The 18655-nt window shown below is 41.2% G+C and overlaps 1 protein-coding gene across 5 annotated transcripts in view; it reads right to left on the bottom strand.

Annotated features, from left to right (window-relative positions):
- The window catches only part of PLCL2 (phospholipase C like 2), a 194878-nt gene that overhangs the window by 61848 nt on the left and 114375 nt on the right, over positions 1–18655 (bottom strand). For all 5 annotated transcript variants that reach the window (XR_006207054.1, XM_042954817.1, XM_042954818.1 and 2 more), the window contains exons 2-3: positions 9549–12035; positions 6569–6772 (exon numbers count right to left, since the gene is read on the bottom strand). Coding sequence is in view for 4 of the 5 variants with exons in the window: in XM_042954817.1 (XP_042810751.1) it covers positions 6569–6772; positions 9549–12035 (2691 nt within the window). In the remaining variant the exon portion in view is untranslated. The remainder of the gene's footprint in view (positions 1–6568; positions 6773–9548; positions 12036–18655) is intronic.

Below are 18655 nucleotides of genomic sequence, written 5' to 3'. Positions count from 1 at the left end.
CCTTGAAGCCCCATCTTCCAAAAGTTTCCCAGTCTCCCTGCATCTGATTACTTACTGAGTGGCAGCCGCTGTATCTGATCTCATCACATGTGTGATGTTGTCACCACACTGTGTCTTTAACATTCCTTCTTCCTTCTATCCGCTTGGCAGCATGAACCATTTTGGAGTAGCTCAGCTGTATGGTTTTGATGACTCCACAGAAACTGCTTTTGGACACATCACTGGCTGGACCTCCCCTGTCACTGAATTAGACTATAGCCTTTGGGTTTCTGATCTTCCCTCTGCAGGATATACCCACCTTTCCTACACACACATATACACACATACCTACACACACACATCTAAGCTCAGTCTTATCCCAAAGCATAATATTCCATCGGGTCTTTTTCCTATAGTTACAAAAGTTGGAAAGGTTGACACCTTCAATTAAAAGAAGCTTTTGATGTTAAGTTCTGAGGCAGTAGAGTGATAAAGAGAGCCACAAAGGAGATGGGATCAATAGCAGCCTTATTACAGATCATCTCTGGCTCGGTCCAGATGGGCCGACTCCATTAATTATGAAGTGTGATTTATCTCTTCACTGCATTAAGCAGTGGTAAGACAAAATACGTGAAATCATACCAACAAGATAAAGCAGAGTGCTCCTGATGTTGGGTGCTAATTGCTAACGTGTCATTTCACATGTTTTATTTAAAGAAACTGTTTTTTTTTTTTTTCAAAGAAATACTTAAAGTAATGAGTTAGAAGGGACTCTTCAGTAATTTATACAAAAACACTCAGAGAGCAAATAATATCCTCCTAGACAGAGCATGGGGTTCCTCCCGTTTAACACTAAAAAAACCCACTATTGTCTACTGGATAAATGGATTCCTCAGAGTATGCTTTCTTAATTAAATAATAAAGCAATTAAAATAAAGATTTTTGTGAAGCTGCAAAAGATTGAAACAGACTAATTTTAAATAGAAAGTCGATACAAAGGTACTGCAATGGTAAGAATGAATTTCTAGATAATCTCTGAATAGACAGGGGCTGCCCAAGTGTCCACCGCTGTGCATCTGGACAGCCCTACTGCCTGGAACAGAATCAGCCATTATTTTTTTGTACGTTTTCTTCTTTTCATTGCCTATAACTTCGTCTTCTATTTAACTATAATGACCAAAATGTATTCCATATTCCATATTAGAAAACCATAGCTTGAAAAATCAAGGAAATACATTTTTTCTTTAAAAAGTTGTACTAAGAACCCCTTAATGCGAGAGCCATCTTCTTAACAAATTTTAGATGTACAACACGTTTCTGTTGACTAGTGGCATGATGCTGTGTGGCTAATGCCAGTCTCTAGTTTTAGGACCTTGACTCTTTGAGATAACTCACCCAAGGGGAATCATGTAGTACTTATCTTTCAGTGTCTGGCTTATTCTACTTTGAATACTATCCCCAAAGCCCAGTGGAAAAAAACATTTAAGGAGAACTTTCTTTTTTGGAACACTGCCAATGTTTTCTTTCTAAAGAGGGAAGGCGTTGACGCCTTGGTCTCTATATTTTAGGACAGATCTCACAAAAATTTAGAAACTTCTAGTCTGAAATCTGAAACTAATAAAAAAAGAGAGCTAGAGAGCGGAATGATGACTTTCATCAATATTAAAAGGGTGGTAAAAATCACTTTCATTTAAAATGACTATGAGTTAGATCACTGATATTGGTGGGAGGGGAAGGTTGAGCCTTGAAATGCCAGTACAGATACAATCTTAAGAGCACGATATATCATAAAGAATATCCAGGCATTCACTAGAATGTCTTAAACTCAGGTTACAAAATCCTTATTTTCTCCCACCAGGCTTTTTTTTTAAAGTTTATCTACCTACCTACCTACCTATCTATCTAAGAGAAACAGAGTGCAAGTGCATCAATAGGGGAGGGGTAGAGAGAGAGAGAGACAGACAGAGAATTCCAAGCAGTTTCCACACTGTTAGCTCAGAGTCTGACACGGGGCTTAATTCCGCAACCATGGGATAATGACCTGAGCTGAAATCAGGAGTTGGACACTTAACTGAGTGAGCCATGCAGATGTCCCGAACAGCTTTTAATTACATGAGAGAACAAGCTCAATCTTGACATTTAATTGTGAAGAGTGAATGCATTCAAGTTCATTTACATAAGTTTTAAGTAAAATATTTAAATGTTTTGTTTTCTGAAGTAATAATATAACAGATATGTTCAGATACCTAAAGCCAGATTTCTTTGAGCGGAATTTGATCTAACTATTGAAATAGTCTTCCTTAGTTTAAGCTCATTGAATCTCCCTTTTACTATACACCGAAGTATGAAATATGAATTATTTTCCATCTTCATGAGGAACAGGAATCAGGAACGAGTTACCTCTTACTTTGAGAGCCCCACATGAACAACTTTGGATTATTATTATCGAAGATATCTGGGCTTTATCTGTATATTGATCATTCATCTACATTCCACACATGGCTAATTTTCCTGATCTGGATTGCAGAAAAAAAAAATGGACAAAGAGACTCTTCGGGCTCTAAACCTAGTTCTGCCATTAATTTGATGTGCCACAGGGTTTCCATTTAATTATCTGTAAAATGAAGGCACTCATCATGTGTTCTCTGAGCTGTCTTTTGCTCTAACCCTCTTATAGTCTATAATACCCAAGTCTGAGCTTAGCCCTGTACTGTTCAGGAATGACCACAGTCCAAACGTTAATTTCCCAGATGTGCTTCCACATTTCTGAGCATGTTTCACTCTGTGAACTCAGCTTTCAACAGCCTACTTTTTATCATCTCTACCTGTTGAAATGTGACTCATTCTTAAAGGTCTAGCTCAAAGGCCAATATTTCTCTGAAGTTTTCCTAATCCCTATACCTGAAACTGACCATTGTTGCCCACAAATATCCAAATAATTTGTTTACATATTTAAAAATATCTATTAGGTATCATTTTACTCTCTATGGATACACTTTATCTCTTCTATTAAATTATAAACATCTCAAGGGAAGAAAAGGCTTATTTGTCTGACAACACATGGACATTCCCACTCTCCATACCAGTCCAGTTCCTATTTTCAACAACCCCCACCCCTGATCTGCCTAGTCTGAGAAGGTATCTGTACCTCTCTTCTTCCTCTACTCCTGAATGGCTTTGACATCTGCTTTGACTCATGAATGGCTTTGACCCAGGGTTAAACGTCATCATTTCCAGGACCCAAGAAGTTACCACAAATAGGGCAAAAACACAGTTTGGGCAGATTTAAAAACCCATTTGTTGGTGGTAATCACAGGAGCCATTAGGACAATCCAGGGGCTATGGAGAGGGTGACCATACAACTAATTATCTAAACAAAGACACTTCTAAGAGTTAAAGGGAAAATTAGTAATAATGATTCTGGGATAACAGGTGTACCAGCAGGAAAGCCAAGACGTGTGGCCACCCTACACCTGGACATTCTTTTCTAGCCTCCAGAGTGGCTTATATGTTGTTCACATTTCCATGGCCAATTCCTTCTCTGCATTCTCCTTTTTCACAAAGCAACTGGCATATTTCTGATATACTGGTTTATTAATAAGAGTTTAGACACTGAAAAGTAATCACAGTCGTGATAGCATAAATAAATATCTGTACACTCAAGACAGGCCATGTCATGGCCCTGCCCTTCCCAGAGGGCAGGCTTCAGCAGTGTAGACTGGCAATGACATAGGACTTCTGGAGGGGATTTCTCACACTATTTTTACTTCTCACCTGGAGGCTTCAAAGTATAAATGGGAAGTCAATGAAATGAAATAAGATCTTATTCCCAAGGTTAATTTTGGGTAAATCTCAATATAACATTACAAAAATAAAGAGCTCTATTTAAAGTTATAGGCTGTCCAAGGCCTTAGTACACTTCCCATTGATATTCTTTTATCTAGCTTTAGTCCATTAATTGCCACAAGGTGAGAAACCATTAAGTTACTTATAAAAGGACTAAAAAACATTACAAGAGTTATTGCTATAGCAATATTACAGGTTTTAAAATTCAAATTATAATAATCTGAACTTACTTTTAAATATTTTATAGCGTAGCTTTTCAGATGGGAGTTAAAACAGAACAAATCAATAGAACCAGGGGTATAATACAGCAGAGCTATTTCAATTAAACATTATGTAAGAGTAATTCCACAATTTAAAAACTTTCAACAAGCTAAAACATTCTGTCTTATCACTTCCGCAACCACACTACTGTAAAGTTATGTGCAGACAAGAGTTACGCAATAAGAGTTATCATTTACAAGCCCAAGAAGAGGAAGGGGCAGGGAACCAAGAACACTGAGTGATTCCTGTGCCAAATACGGTGATGGGTGCTGTGAGGTTGCCCGCGTCCATACGCCTCTTGACCACGAACCCTGAGAACCTCCTGCTCAGGGTCGGCACTCAGCCCCTGGACTAGGTCCTGGGACCTAACCCGTGTTCCATCCACCCTGTTATCACCTACGTGGGGTACCACCACCCCAACTCTCAGGAAGTCCCTGTTAAAAAGGTTACCATGAAGAAATGTCACTGTATGACTGCTACAGAGATCAGGGTCTAAGTCATGTTAGATTTTGGTGAACAAAATAGGTCTACAAAATGTCTGACAGTTTTATTTGTTGCTTCAGGTTAAGAAGCATTTACACACACCAGCTACTTCTTCTGGCCCCTCCTCATGAAACTTGAGGAGGTGGGAACTAATTAGGTGGCCTCGGTCACAGCATGAAAGAGCTCTTCAAACTTTCCCATTTTTACCTCTTCTATCTTTCCTTTTTTTTTTTTTTTTTTTGGCCACAAAGGATCACAGCATAAGCTTCTTGTTTTGCTCCCCAGCTGCCTCCTACCTTCTAGTTGACTGCACAGCTCCCTGAGGACAAGGGAGATTCATGCTCATTCTTGTGACTCCTGGGACACCCAACACAGTGCTCCCCCCAGGGTTTAGATGCATTTGCCCCCGGCCTTCGTCCTTTCTTCAGGTTGACTGCCACTCTCTGTAGTTTGCTTGCAGTGTCCACTGTTAGGCCCTTTATATCTCTTACACTACCATGAACTCTAAGCTAGAAATAGTAGGGACTAATTCGCATCTGCAGCTACTGCACAGGAATCTAGGAAAAAGCTCACAAATCACCTTTTTAAGGTAATGAACTGATAAGCTGTTTTAAAATATTGTGTTCTACTGACTTGTACCTCCAGGTCTTATTTACCTGAAGACTCGAGTGAATACGGTCAAGAAGTTTAGAAGATCAAGAGCAAAAGGTATTTCAAACGTTTGTTTTTAGAAACAGTACGCCATAGTCAAGTCGATTTGTGAAACGGGGCATACTGTATCTATCGCCCTCTTGGGGACTCACTGTGTTAGCAAATAAAAGGCCCCAAGAAGTCCTGCAGTAAAGACATAGGATTAATTTTGTTCAAAGCAGTATTTCCCCAAATTATTTCACCACGGAACCCTTCCTCCCAAGTGATATTTACTCATATCCTAAGAAATCAAGGTTTCTCTGAACACACTGTGGGAAATGCTGACCTAACGTGCTGTCTCTTTCCTTTGAATTGTAGAAATCCCTCCAAACTAAAGCTTTTAGATCAATTTACAGAACAGTCAAAAATATTTCTGTTAGGGTTTATGATGCAAATCCCATTTCATCTTTAACACAGCAGGCTACATCAGATGAAGCCTAGGGTTCTGTGGTCTTAGCTCATGCATTTCATGTGGAGGACGTAGTGGGTGTGGCCTCTTACCTCTGAGCACCCTGAGGAGCAAAGGCGGACAGCCTGGCCAATGTGGGAGAGGGCTGTCCAACAGCACCGAACCTCACAGGCTGTAAGAGCAACAGCCAGCACTCACGAGTTCTGACAGCCTCCACTACGTTGTGAGCGTGAAAACAGTGTTGTTCACCCACTAATTCTCCCTTAGAGCTATGCAAAGCCGAAAAACACAATAAGAGCAGGATGTGATTATGAAAATGCAAGATCTATGTAAACACAAAAATGTAATATTCTAGCTATCCTGAGGATACCTCATTAACGTTAAGTTGATTACAAATTACAGGTATCTCAGAGAAGCTGCTGTAAGGGAGGAAAGCATCAAACATTATAATCATGTGATGGAAGAAATTGCCCCTAATGGTGTTTAAAACTTATTTTAGAAAAAATTAAACTTCTCACTTTTACCAGTCTGAAAAATGAAAACAAAACAAAACTGAGCAAATTTTCTCTGATTGCAGAGAAATATGAAAAAAAAATTCCTTGCTATGTATGTGTAGAAAATAGTGTATGCTTTAGAAATCAATTCAGATATATTCTTGAAAAGCTAACGACTATTTAATCCAACTGAGAGAAGTGTTTCTGAATCCTGCTTTCTAAAACAACAACAAAAGAGTAAGCTCTTTCATATACAGTGAAGTCAGAGGAATAATTTTTCCAACACAGGCACATGAAGCATGAAATAGGAAAGCACATCTTAACAAGAGCGCCTAAGTATGTCTGGTGTATTGTCTTAAGATGTCTCTCTCACTCGGGCTCCATAAAAGTACAAACAACAACTCACCATGTCGTAAGTTGTTACAATCTTCTTTAGAACCTCAGGCACGATTCCCTGCAACTCCATCGTGGGATACTGCTCACTAAGATTCAGGACCACGAGGGGTGTGTTATCAGCTCCCAGAAAGCGGGGAGATACCGCCAACATGCACTGCATGAGATTGGCCACAGAGGAGAGGCCACACAGCTCTTTGAATGACACCACTGCATTCTGTTAAGAGGAAAGAAAGGAGGCACTTTGTAATTAACCAGAGGCCTTAATTTCTCACGGATATTTTACTTGATATACTTGATTATATTTGAACTGCCTGATACAATGGTTATTAACAATGTTATGACAGAATTAGCTAATGATTATTTTATTCCAGGAAAAATTGGCTATTTTCCAAAGTAAATACAGTTATAGACATTTGCAATACCAATTTATCAGAAGTAAAATTCTTCTGAAGGGTAAAGCCTCTTTTCCGATCAAAGTTCACAGTGGTGCTAAGGCTGGAATGCAATCATGAGCAAACAAAAAGAATGGCTTCTGTACTCAAAAGAGGTAAAGAAAAAAAAATCAGGTTTGAAGTAAGTGTCAAATATGTTAGCCATCAGAAAGGGAAAAGGGTATTTGTGAGACAGAAACTTGAATGTCTCTCATCTGGTTATGCCGGCTCCAAATCTAAAGGAATTTTTTTTTTGGGGGGGGGGTGCGGTTTAAACAACAAATTTATTATCTCACTTATGGAGGCTAGAAGTCCAAGATCAAGGTTTTGATATGGTCTGTTCCTCTGAGGGCATAAGAAAGTCTGCTCTATCTCTGCTTCTTAGCTTTGAAAGTCATATAAAGATGAAGGCAGTGATCTGCCAGCCAAGGGATGCCAAAGATGGCCAGTAAACCACCAGAAAATTGAAAGGAATTGTGAGGGCACTGCAGTTTACTGGGGAGGCCTGCCCACCAGGAGACCGTCCCTATTAGTGTGCCCACCGATTTCAAGGTTTCTCCCTCTCTCTTTTTGCTAATCACCAGAGGTATGCCATTAAAATTTCCGTTAAAGAAAACCTCTTGAGAGTGTAAAACACCATAAGCTGGCATTCTTTGAGCACTTACCAAGTGCAAAGCTACAGTGGGCATGCTTACTATGTACTACCTCCTCTAATTCTCTCAAAGAGGCACGCAGTGGGTGAAGAAACTGAGTCTCGGCTGTACCCTCTCTGTTATTTCTCTGAGGACACACGGCTGGTAAGTGAAGGAGTCAAGATTTTGCCTGAATCCGCCGATGTTGAGACCTATGCTTTGAATCACTATGCTATAACAACAGGTACATCCTAACCAGAATAGGACTTATTCCAGACATACATGGGGTCCCTATCTGGGCACGGTGGCCAGAGGGGAGGAGTCGGGCCTTCCAAGTCCTGTGCCTTCTGCTCTCAGATACCCCAGTCTTAGAAATGAGTAGCACTTTGCTTTAGATTTAAACATTTTCTTATTAGTAGCTCTTTAAACATGGACATCAAACTCAATGTCATTTTGCTCAAAATCACCTGTATGTCGACTGCTTGTGACAATAAACCACGGCTGTGATATCGACAGCAGGGTCTCCCAATAACTCCATCACACCTTCCTGTTTTATTTTCTTCACAGCCCTTGCTTGTGTCTGCAACTGACCTATGTGCTCATTCACCTACCTGCTCACGGTCTGATTCCCTCCCCCACTGCCCACTCCCAACTAAAGGGATCGCTTGTTCACAGCTGCGTCCTCCTGGCCCAGACGGCATGCCTGGCAGGTGCTCGTTAAGCCCCGCCACCGACTGCCCTGTCGGGGTCAGTGCAGACACGCAGCTCTGGAAACAGGATGTTCGAGCTCTGGAGAACCTTCACGGGAAGGCTGTGTCACACACACAACAGCAGCCCTGTGGCAGGGGACCGTGTGGCTTGCTCAGAGCTGAGGGTTTACCAAACCATTTTCACCCTGAGAAACAGGGAAAAGCCCTTTGGATTTCTGTTATGCTTTTACTTGGAGAGAAAGAGAATAAAATTTCTCCATTGTGGTAAGGTCTTTTTAGTAATGAGGTATCTATAACATCAGTACAGGGTTGAAATCTGAATATTCTGAATCAGGTTTACTTGCTGGTGGCATTCTTCTCATAATGGTTATATATATATATATGTAAAATCAATTGATACATTATATATATAATACATATATATACACATACATAACACACATATATATAATACAAACACATGCCGAGCAGCTACCACAGATGTGGCTCTCTCACACACTGGGCCGGGTTAGGGCCGCTTAGCTCTGTGAGGCAGGCCTTAGTATATTGCTGGACGTGTGGACGATCCTTAATTACACATTAATTCCTGATTGCTTTTAGTGATTATACAGTTTAGAGGTAATTATTATCTTAGACTTCTAATAAATATAGATGCCACATGTCTTTTACTTAAACAATAGCTGTCCTCTAAAATCAAGAGGAGGCTCAAAACACAAATGCAATGGCTCACTTAAGGGCTTGCTATTTTCCTAGCACTGTAGCTCCAGAAGAAAGGACTGGAACCTGTCCCTTTTATTTTGGTAAGTCCTCAAAGTGTGCTCCAGCTAAAGATAATAAAGATTATTTATTCAGAAAAACCAGAGATTCCCATGTACATTCTTAGAAAAAAAAATGGGGATCCGTTAAGCAGACAAGGACTAGGATTAACAAGGACTAGGATATGGTTATGTTAGACAGCAAATTTATTTTAATATTAATAAAATTTCATTTCATTTCAATAAAAATGGATTCTAATACATTATCAATATTTTCAATACCAACTACAGTTTTGGAAATTTAAATGATAAAAAAAAATGAGACTAGTGGTAAATGGTCTAATAGCGAATTGGAATTTACAAATTATTTAAAATCAAACACAGTATTATAAAAACAAACCCTTCCAAAGCCTTCAGTGTGAAGAAAAGCCGTTGAGTAAATACTTAACCACAAGAACGTACCTGCATGTTCTCTCTCAGATCTGTGGCATCCCGTATAGGGGGCTGGGCATTCTTGAACACCTCATCTACAGTTTTAATCCACAATGTTCTTAAAGATGCATATTCCCTGGATTTCTTCCCTTTTCTCACAGAAAGGCCCCTTTTATGTGGTTTCCCTCCTCCTCTTCGGTTAGTAATGGCCACGTGGACAAACAAAGAAGCGTGTGCTAGGACCTCTCCAGTCAGTGACTGCAAGGGGACGTGGCGGTAGCCTGTCTGTAAACATTCAAAGGGGATTGTGTACTGACCAATGAACTCATCCCCGATGTAGTCATCATCTAGTACAACAAAGCGCACCATGGCCAGTTCAGGGAGGTTGATTTGAAATTCAAAGCTTTCATCAAAAATGGGAGCATCCCCATTCTGGTGCACTGTTTTTGTCCTTTGTTCCGCACAGTCGGCAGGGATTCCGTGAATTTCAACATAGACGTAAGGATCCACTACATCACCTTTGGCACCTGATCCTTTGGGTTTGGGAAAGTTCTGCCCGCTAATGATTTTAATGTGAAGAAGCTGAGGTGAAACCCCAGGGACGGAGTCCTTTGTGTTGGCACTGAAGAAAGACACTTCCTCCCTCATGATGGCCGGCCGAAGGACATAGCCGCAGTTCCCATTCTGCCTGAACCAGCCAATATTCAGGTCCATCATCAGGCCTGGGGTCTGAAAGTTCATGGCTACGATCTGACAACCACACTTCCAAAAGTCTTGAGGGTTCATGTTACTGGAGTCAATTCTCATGGGGCTGGGGAAAACCCTAGCAAGGAAACGTTTGTTGTAATTTACAAAGTCCCCTGGATTCTCATTGGCATATTTGCTGGCAAGCACTTCGTTAAATGAACACACTTCCCAGTACTTCTGCACCTGAAATGACACCTGAAATTCTTTGAACTGAACCGACTTGCAGATGCTCACCAGTTCAGACAGTTCTTTACATAGCTGAAATCGCTTCACAGGCACATTGTTGGGCTGCTCCACGTTCTCCTTTCCCATCCTCTGAGACATTTCTGCTCCCTCATCTTCATCAGTAACATCCCCTTCTACGCCTGAGCAATTTGAGGACAGCTTCTTGGCTTTAATTAGTATCCTCCCCTTCAGGACATCTGGGGATGGCAGATAAGATTCCTCCACATTGGGTGATGTTGTATAGAGCTTGTCTCCTAAAATTTTCTTCATGTGCTGAACCATTACCTTCTGCTGTTTAATAGAACAGTGATTTTCTAAACATAAGATAAGAGGATACTCTGAAGCAAAGAATGCGTACTTGTTAATAATATCAATGACACTGCGGAAGACTATCTGAGAGGTCATGGTGTGGCCCGTGTAAATTACAGGTTCATTATCTGGCCCGTCCCATACATCTAACTCAACACTCCGGCAACCCATTTTAAGAGCTCGGATGTATCCCGTGATATCAGAGGGACCTCGGAACTGATCCTCTATTAAGTATGTGTTATGAGATGAGTTTATAAAGTAATGAGACAAAGGTTGCTTCATATCTTGACAGACCTTCTTATGTTCCGGATCAAATATATAACAGTCAGGTGACATAAGGTAGTTAGTGAACCCATCTATGGAAAGCCAGCCCTTTTCCTTACCTTCTTTGGATGGCTCATATTTGTGAATAATCTCAAGGCTAATTTCCTCATTTATATGTGCCACACCCTGCTCTGCCTCAAGAAACATCATAAGGTCCTTGGTATCAAGAAATTCTTTATTGCTTGAAAACTGAACTAAAAGGAAATAAATTTCAGGTCTGGTACAAAGCTCATGGAAAACCTCAACAAATTCTTCCTTTGTGACTTCAGTACCAGCTTTGTCCTTGGATTTGTGCAATTCTTTGAACTTGAGCTCAATTTTGCTAGTTTTTAAACCGGGATTGAGGTTTCTGATGCACTGCACAGCATTACACAGAGTTATATGTCCAAGGTCTTCTACATCAATTTCACTAAACATGTGTGAAACCCAAGAAGTCCTCATGTTGTCTTGGCTACTTTCTAACATATCAAGTGTATGTTTTCCATAAGAAATTAGGTACCGCAGTCCCGTAACCCAGATGTTCGCAACATCTGCAGAGTTGGCAACCAAATCAAGTGACTCATAATTCTCTCCGTATATGACTGAAAATGCGCAGTCTTCAGATATCTGGTCAGAAATGCCATTGCTGCGGAATATGTCCGTATTTTTTCCCGTCCTCACTTCCTTAATGGATTTAATGTCAATCTTGGCTTTCTCAGAATCCTTCTTAGATGGCTCCCACCTCAGGCTCTGCATGTCGGCATCCAGTAAAAAATACCTGTGGTAAATCCTGGAGTTGGAGCGAACCTTTTTGAGTTCTGAACCCTCAACCATCGAATTGATGCAATCACTTGCACTGCTGATCTTCTTCTCTGTTGGCATGCTACTAAACGAGACTGTCTTCTTCCGTTCTCTTTTCTGTTTTGTACCATCCTGGGAGAAAAAAATAGTGTATAAGAATAACATAAACACAGGCATCTATGTTCAAGACTAGGAATAAAAATTAAATTTTTTAGGGGCTCCTGGGTGGCTCAGCTGGTTAAGTGTCCAACTCCTGATCTTGGCTCCGGGCATGAGCTCATGGTTCATGAGACTGAGCCCTGCGCTGGCCTCTGTGCTGATAGCACTGAGCCTGCTTAGGCTTCTCTTTCTACTCTATCTCTGCCCCTTCCCCCCCCCCCCCTTCCCTGACACACACGCATGCTCTCACTCTCTGTCTCTCTCTAAATAAATAAACATTTAAAAAAATTAAATTTCTTCAAGAAAATCATTCTGTTAAGATTTCCTATTGAATGTTCTGTAATAAATGATACTCAATCACTTACAGAGCTGAGAAGGGGCCCTGGAGTTTACAGCCTAATATAAACAAGTAAAAACAAAAAATCATTATTGAATAATTGCAGTCCGTGGGTGTCAAAAAACACAGTTTCAATAATACACAATGAAATCCTGTACAGAGAGCTGGCTACATAATTTTCAGAGCTCAGGAAAAAATGAAAATGCAGGACTCCTTGTCCAAAATCATTAAGAATTTTAAGGTGACAGAAGAGCATTAAGCCAAAGTGCAGGACCATTCTGAGTGTGGGGCCTGCACAACCGCACAGGTCATACACCCACAAAGCAGGCTCTGCGTGTGTGCACATCTCCCATACTCGTGTTTCTCAAAGGGCTGTCACCACACCACTTGCCTCACAACTACCTGGGTTACTGATTAGAAAGCAGATCCCTAGGCTCAGGGAATCAGATCTCCAAGGGTTAGTGCCCAGGAATTTGCATTGTAGGTAACACTCTGGGTGATGGGGATGCATACTAAAGTTTGAACACCACTTCCTGACCACTTGTACACACTAAGATGTCTAGACATTTCTGGAAACTATATATGCCAAAAGACCAGACAGAGCTAAGTAGTGACCACTAAATTGTGTGTTAAGTGAGTAGACACTGAAATCCCAGCAGAGATTCCTGGCTCATCAGAGTCTCCTATTAGATTAGTCACGGTTCTAAAGACTTCAGATAGGTATGGTTTTACTGTTGTGGGGGTAATGAATCTGTCGGAGGCCTAGATTATAGCTGAGGGTGCTTCTAAATTCTAGAGTTGGGTTTATTAAAGTCTACTAGCATGCACCAGGCTAGTGCTTAGGACAATGTCACCTAGGTACTTCCAATATCAACAGGTTATTAACACTATCAAGTGAAAAACTTTCGGCAGCATCTATTTCTAAAGAAGTCTGTATCACCAACGGCACACCCCTCAACTTTCTCGCACAGTGTAACAGGTGCCCACCTTAAGATGTCAATGCCACACCTCTGTGTGTATTTTAAGTTCTTTCCCTGTGCAGACAGACACTTTTAGTATTTTCTTTACATGCTCAAATGACCTCAAAGCCTCTTTCACGATTTTCACAATTTTAACCTAAAACATGCTATTGTCTTTCAGGAGGTACGTGAAATATTTGATAAATTTTCAGTAAGTCATTATATTCATACATAGGGAATAGACATGGAGATTGAGATAATATAACTTCCGTGGCAATAAAGAAAAGAGTATGAAAAATATTATACAAAGGCAATTCTAACTTTCCTGCTCTGGAAAGAATCTATTTTGAGTAAAACCTCTACATTTTAGAAAGTGATTGTGCTATTCTCTGCATCTGCAATTTAAAACCACTCTTACTTTTTGACTACCTATACTTCCAAAAGCAATTTGCAGAAGGTAATTAAACTTAAACTTTAAATCATATGGGTATCATTTCCCTCAAAGTTTCAAAATGAACCATAGAGGCTTTTGTGATCTAAATGCCAAGATAAAACATAAAAGCCACAAGGCAGAGTATTTCTTTGCAATTGAATCCTCAGAACAATAAAGTGCAAAAGACATAAAAACTGTGGCAATTGTATCCATAAGATGCATTGTATCATAGCTGTTCCAAATCCCTAAAGCATAGACTGCCTTCTATCTATTCAAGCAAGTTGGCATGAAATTAAATTTGTAATCAGCCATGCATAAGGGCACGAAACAAATGTATAAATTTCCTATTTTTCAGAATAAGGATTGTCTTTACCTTTAAAAACACACATGTACCTTCAGTAAAGACAACACAGTAATTAAGTAAGGGAATTTTATAGTCTTTATAAATTATATCTCTAGGTGCCACTAGTAAAAAGAAGTCACAAAGATAAATGGAGGTGCTTATCCATTTATCCATTAAGAATACATATAGCATTTCCTCAACATTGTAATCTTTTATTCTGTCAGTTACAACATATTGATTCTAACTTACTACAATTGATACATTTCAAATTCATAGTTTTCTTTGTTATTAAGACGAAAAGGCCAAATTGCAAAGCACATTAATAACATTCTTCTGTGCTCACACACCCTCATCTGTGGGATAGGCAGGAACTTAAACACCATACTTGAGGCTTTAAAAACATTGCTTTGCTTTTCACAAGCCAGCCAGGTTTTGATTGGTGAGTTCTGATCATCCACTGTAGACACACGAACGTGATGGTCACCCAAACACAGGCTGATGTAATGACAGCAAGGACCTCCCTCACCAGAGACTTTCCTGTCTCTTCTTCCCCCTCTATCTGCTGTTGCCCAGAACCATCCTGTCCTCTCTAGAGCGTGCCAAAGCCTCCTTCCTCCCTGACAGATGAAGCTATTAGGAAACACGACAGAGGCATGTGCTTGCTCAGAGACCAAAAAGGAGAACAGGTGTGTGAGCTTGCCCTCACCAGCGGGTGGACCAGAATCACTGGCTGGAAAGAACCGGAAGATGTGAAGGCAGGCCAGTCCCCTCTGGCCAAGAGTAAGGAAAGAGAAGGACAGAAGTCCTTGTGTGGGAGGGGAGGACAACTGAGGTTCAATGGCAGGAGATCCAGGCCCCCAACTTGCCCGAGTCCCAGAATCTTTACCTCACACCTACTCACTTCTACTTGGCTTTCACTTTTCAGTCCAGCAGTGATCAAGTACAGTTCACTCTTGACCAACGTGAGGGTTAGGGGCACCAACCCCCCACACAGTTGAAAACCCATGTATAACTTTTGATGCCCCCAAAACTTAACTGTTCATAGCCTACTACCGACTGGAACCTTATCCATAACATAATTGGTTGATTAATAAAACATATTTTACATGCTATACGTATTACATACTATATTCTTACAACAAAGTAAGCCAGAGGAAATGTTATTAAGCAAAATGTCAGGAACAGAAAATACATTTACAGGACTAGATTGTATTTATTGACAAAAAGTCCATGTGTGAGGGGCCTCACACATTCAAATCCACGGGGATCAAGGGTCAGCTGTATTGCATCAGTATCAGACCTGGAATCTATTTGCTGTGTTGTCTCTTAAGGTGAGCTGAATTTAACGGTGAAAAGTTATCAAACCATATTGCTACATATATAGTCTTTTTACCTAAAGAAAACAACATGCATATAACTTCCATGCACTAATCACCTAACACCAGAGGGAAAAAACACAAGTTTCTGCCGAGATGGAGGTGCCTCAAACTACTTTTAAAAAGAGCTGGCCCCTATAAGTCCTCACCATCTAAAGCTTCTGAGTGGTCAGAGAGAATGCAAATTTGGCCCATTGGTGGATTTCTGCTATCAGCACTTATTAACACCAAGAGAAGGAACATAAGACAAATGTTCAGTCTGGAGGAAAATCGGCTTCCAAAAAACCCACCTCTACATCCACCCTGAAACGCTGAATTCTACATAAAGGCAGTGATGTCAGTGTGGGGATGGGGGCAGGACATAACAGAACGAAGAAGGGGAGGCAGTAGGGAAACTAAGCAGCCGTTTGTCCCTCCAGTTTGAGTCAAGTTATTGAATTTCATTTATAAATAACATTAAAGAAAGACCTGAGATCTTTATGTTGATTGAAGGGGGCCTAGGATTAAAGAGAGTTAAGAAACACCAGGTTAAAGAAATGTCTATCCTTAAAAAAAGAAAACCAAACACCCCCAGAAACAACTTGAGACCCCTTAAAGGAGCACAGCAAGGCCTGGTCTTTCTTAAGCTCAGTAACAATAACCCTGAATTGAAGGAATAAGTCACGCTGGGCACATCAGAGTTACCTTGCCAAGGTTTTTCATTCATTGTTAAAACTTTGATGTGCTCTCCAAGATGAGCAAAAAAGGAAAAAAAAAAAAAAAGGGATGTAGAGCGAAGTCGGTCACTTTGAAGGTCATTTTATACAATCAGATGGATTGAAAGGAATAAAAGAAAAGCTAGGTATGGTCAGATGTTGCTTCCCACTCACGTGGAAGTCCTCTTACTGCAAATAACAGAAAGCTGCTTGGCCCATGGATTCTTCTCCTTGCGGGTTCCCTCTCCCATGATGCCCTCTACTGTATTACCAAGAGTTCACCCTGACCCAACTTTGGCAAGGAGTCTATGAGGGCACAGATCAGCTTATGGCTTGGGAACCTATAGGTGACTTGAAAGTCACCCATGTGACAAAGTACAAGTTAAGATGACAGCTTAGAGGGCCACCTGGGTGACTCAGTCGGTTTAGGATTCGACTTTGGTTCAGGTCATGATCTCGCAGTTCATGAGTTTGAGCCCCGCATTGGGCTCTGTGCCGACAGTTCGGAGCCTGGAGCCTGCTTCGGATTCTGTGTCTCCCTCTCTCTCTCTCTGACCTTCCCCACTCGCACTCTGTCTCTCTCTCTCTCAAAAACAAACATTAAAAAAAAAAAAGTTGATAGCTTAAAATGTGGAAAGCCAAAGCCAAGAGAGAACATCACTCCTACCATAACAAGAAAAAGCCAGACTATCTGTAAAATCATGTTTTCTTCTATTCATCAGAGAACTGTGGTCACAAAGCAACCAAGTTTGGAACTGAATTCCAAAGAGTGACAAGCCCTTCCAAGGAGAGACAAGACATAGAAACTGTTTCATGTTTGACAGATCATGGAGGAAGAGGCCACCAGGGAGGCCTGTGAGAGGTCCGCTAAAATTTTAAGGAATTCATAAAGGCCAAGTGTGGGCTAGTATATCAGTGTAGAGTAACCAGGAGTCCCAGACACAGGGAGAGTTTGTACTCATTTTTAAGCCTTCTTCATGGGTGCTCCTGAAAAAGATGGGGGGGGGAGGGCAAGAGAGAGAACCCCTCTCCAGGTCACAGGCAATTAAAACTGCCTGTTTCCCCAACTACCCTACTATATTGAAGCAAAAGCTTTACACCCCTGAGGGAAGAGCAGCAAGCCGTCTTTCTCCTAGGTCCACTGGGGGAAGGGTAGAAGCAAAATCCATCTATCTCTAAAGCCAGGCAAAGCTCTACTGCCCCAAGGGATAGGAGAACCTCTTGGACTTAGAAGCCTGCACCAATAAAAACAGAACCTGACTACCACCAGAAGAGGGGCAGAAAACTGTCTCCTGCCCAAACTCAGGAGCACAGATACTCCCTTCTATGGGAAGCAGGGCAGGAATGCTGACAAGGTCCCAGCCCTGATGCACAGGAGCAGAGGGCTGCCTAATATTGAAACGAGACCAGGAGGACCAACAACTCCCCCAGACTCCCCCAGAAGCCCAGCACGGAGTAGCAGGCATTGTACCATGGAGGAGGGGTAAGAACATGGAGAGAGATCCCTTTCTCACACAGACTTTGTAGATGAAAGCTGAGCACAGAACAGGAACAATGAGTAAACCCTTTGGGACCCTAGCCCCCACCTAAACACAAGGTTATGGTGGCCCACTGGTGGAGAAATGTAAAGTCAGTGGTACACTGAAGGTAACAATGGCAACTCAAAATACAAAACCAGCTCAATTATGGACTAGATTGGCTTAACTTCCCCAACACTAATGACCCAGAAGAGGAAGAGGCATGTTCATTTCTCAGCATAAGTACTCTTTACCTCAGTCTTTATTAAACATGATGCCTAGCATTCAATCCAAATTACAGGACACGCACACACACACACACACACACACACACACACACACACACACACACACATACCCCACATTACCCTCTACCCAAGACAGGTCACAATCAAGCTGCTGAAAAACAAATACAAAAAGAAAAAATTTTTAAGTTATATACAGAGGAATATACATCAGAATTATGATCCAGATGGATTACAGGTAGTCCACTTACATCTAACCACAGGGCATCTACTTGACCCAGCTTGCTAAGGTACTCCATGTAATGAATAGTTTTCGAAAGTTATTCCCTTTTAAAGGACTGTAGTCCCTAAATTCTCCTGTGCTTCCACCAACAAAGGTGTCCTTAAGCTATGGGTAGGTCTCTGAAGGGTCGGTCACAGGTGGGTTTCAGAGGCCCCAAAAGACTGTGATTGGATTCTGAAAGTGATATGCAAACCCATCCCTCTTCCTCTTAAGAGGTTTAGAATCATGGCCCTTACTTTTTAAAAAAAATTTTTTTTATGTTTATTTATTTTTGAGAAAGAGGGAGAGACAGAGTGCGAGCAGGGGAGGGGCAGAGAGAGGGAGACACAGAATCCGAAACAGGCTCTGGGCTCTGAGCTGTCAGCACAGAGCCCGACGCAGGGCTTGAACTCACAAACCGCGAGA

This window comes from Panthera leo, chromosome C2 (assembly GCF_018350215.1).
Source record: "Panthera leo isolate Ple1 chromosome C2, P.leo_Ple1_pat1.1, whole genome shotgun sequence".
Lineage (NCBI taxonomy): Eukaryota > Metazoa > Chordata > Mammalia > Carnivora > Felidae > Panthera > Panthera leo.
The sequence above is the reverse complement of the archived record's forward strand: the minus strand, read 5'-3'. Positions and strand labels throughout refer to the sequence as shown.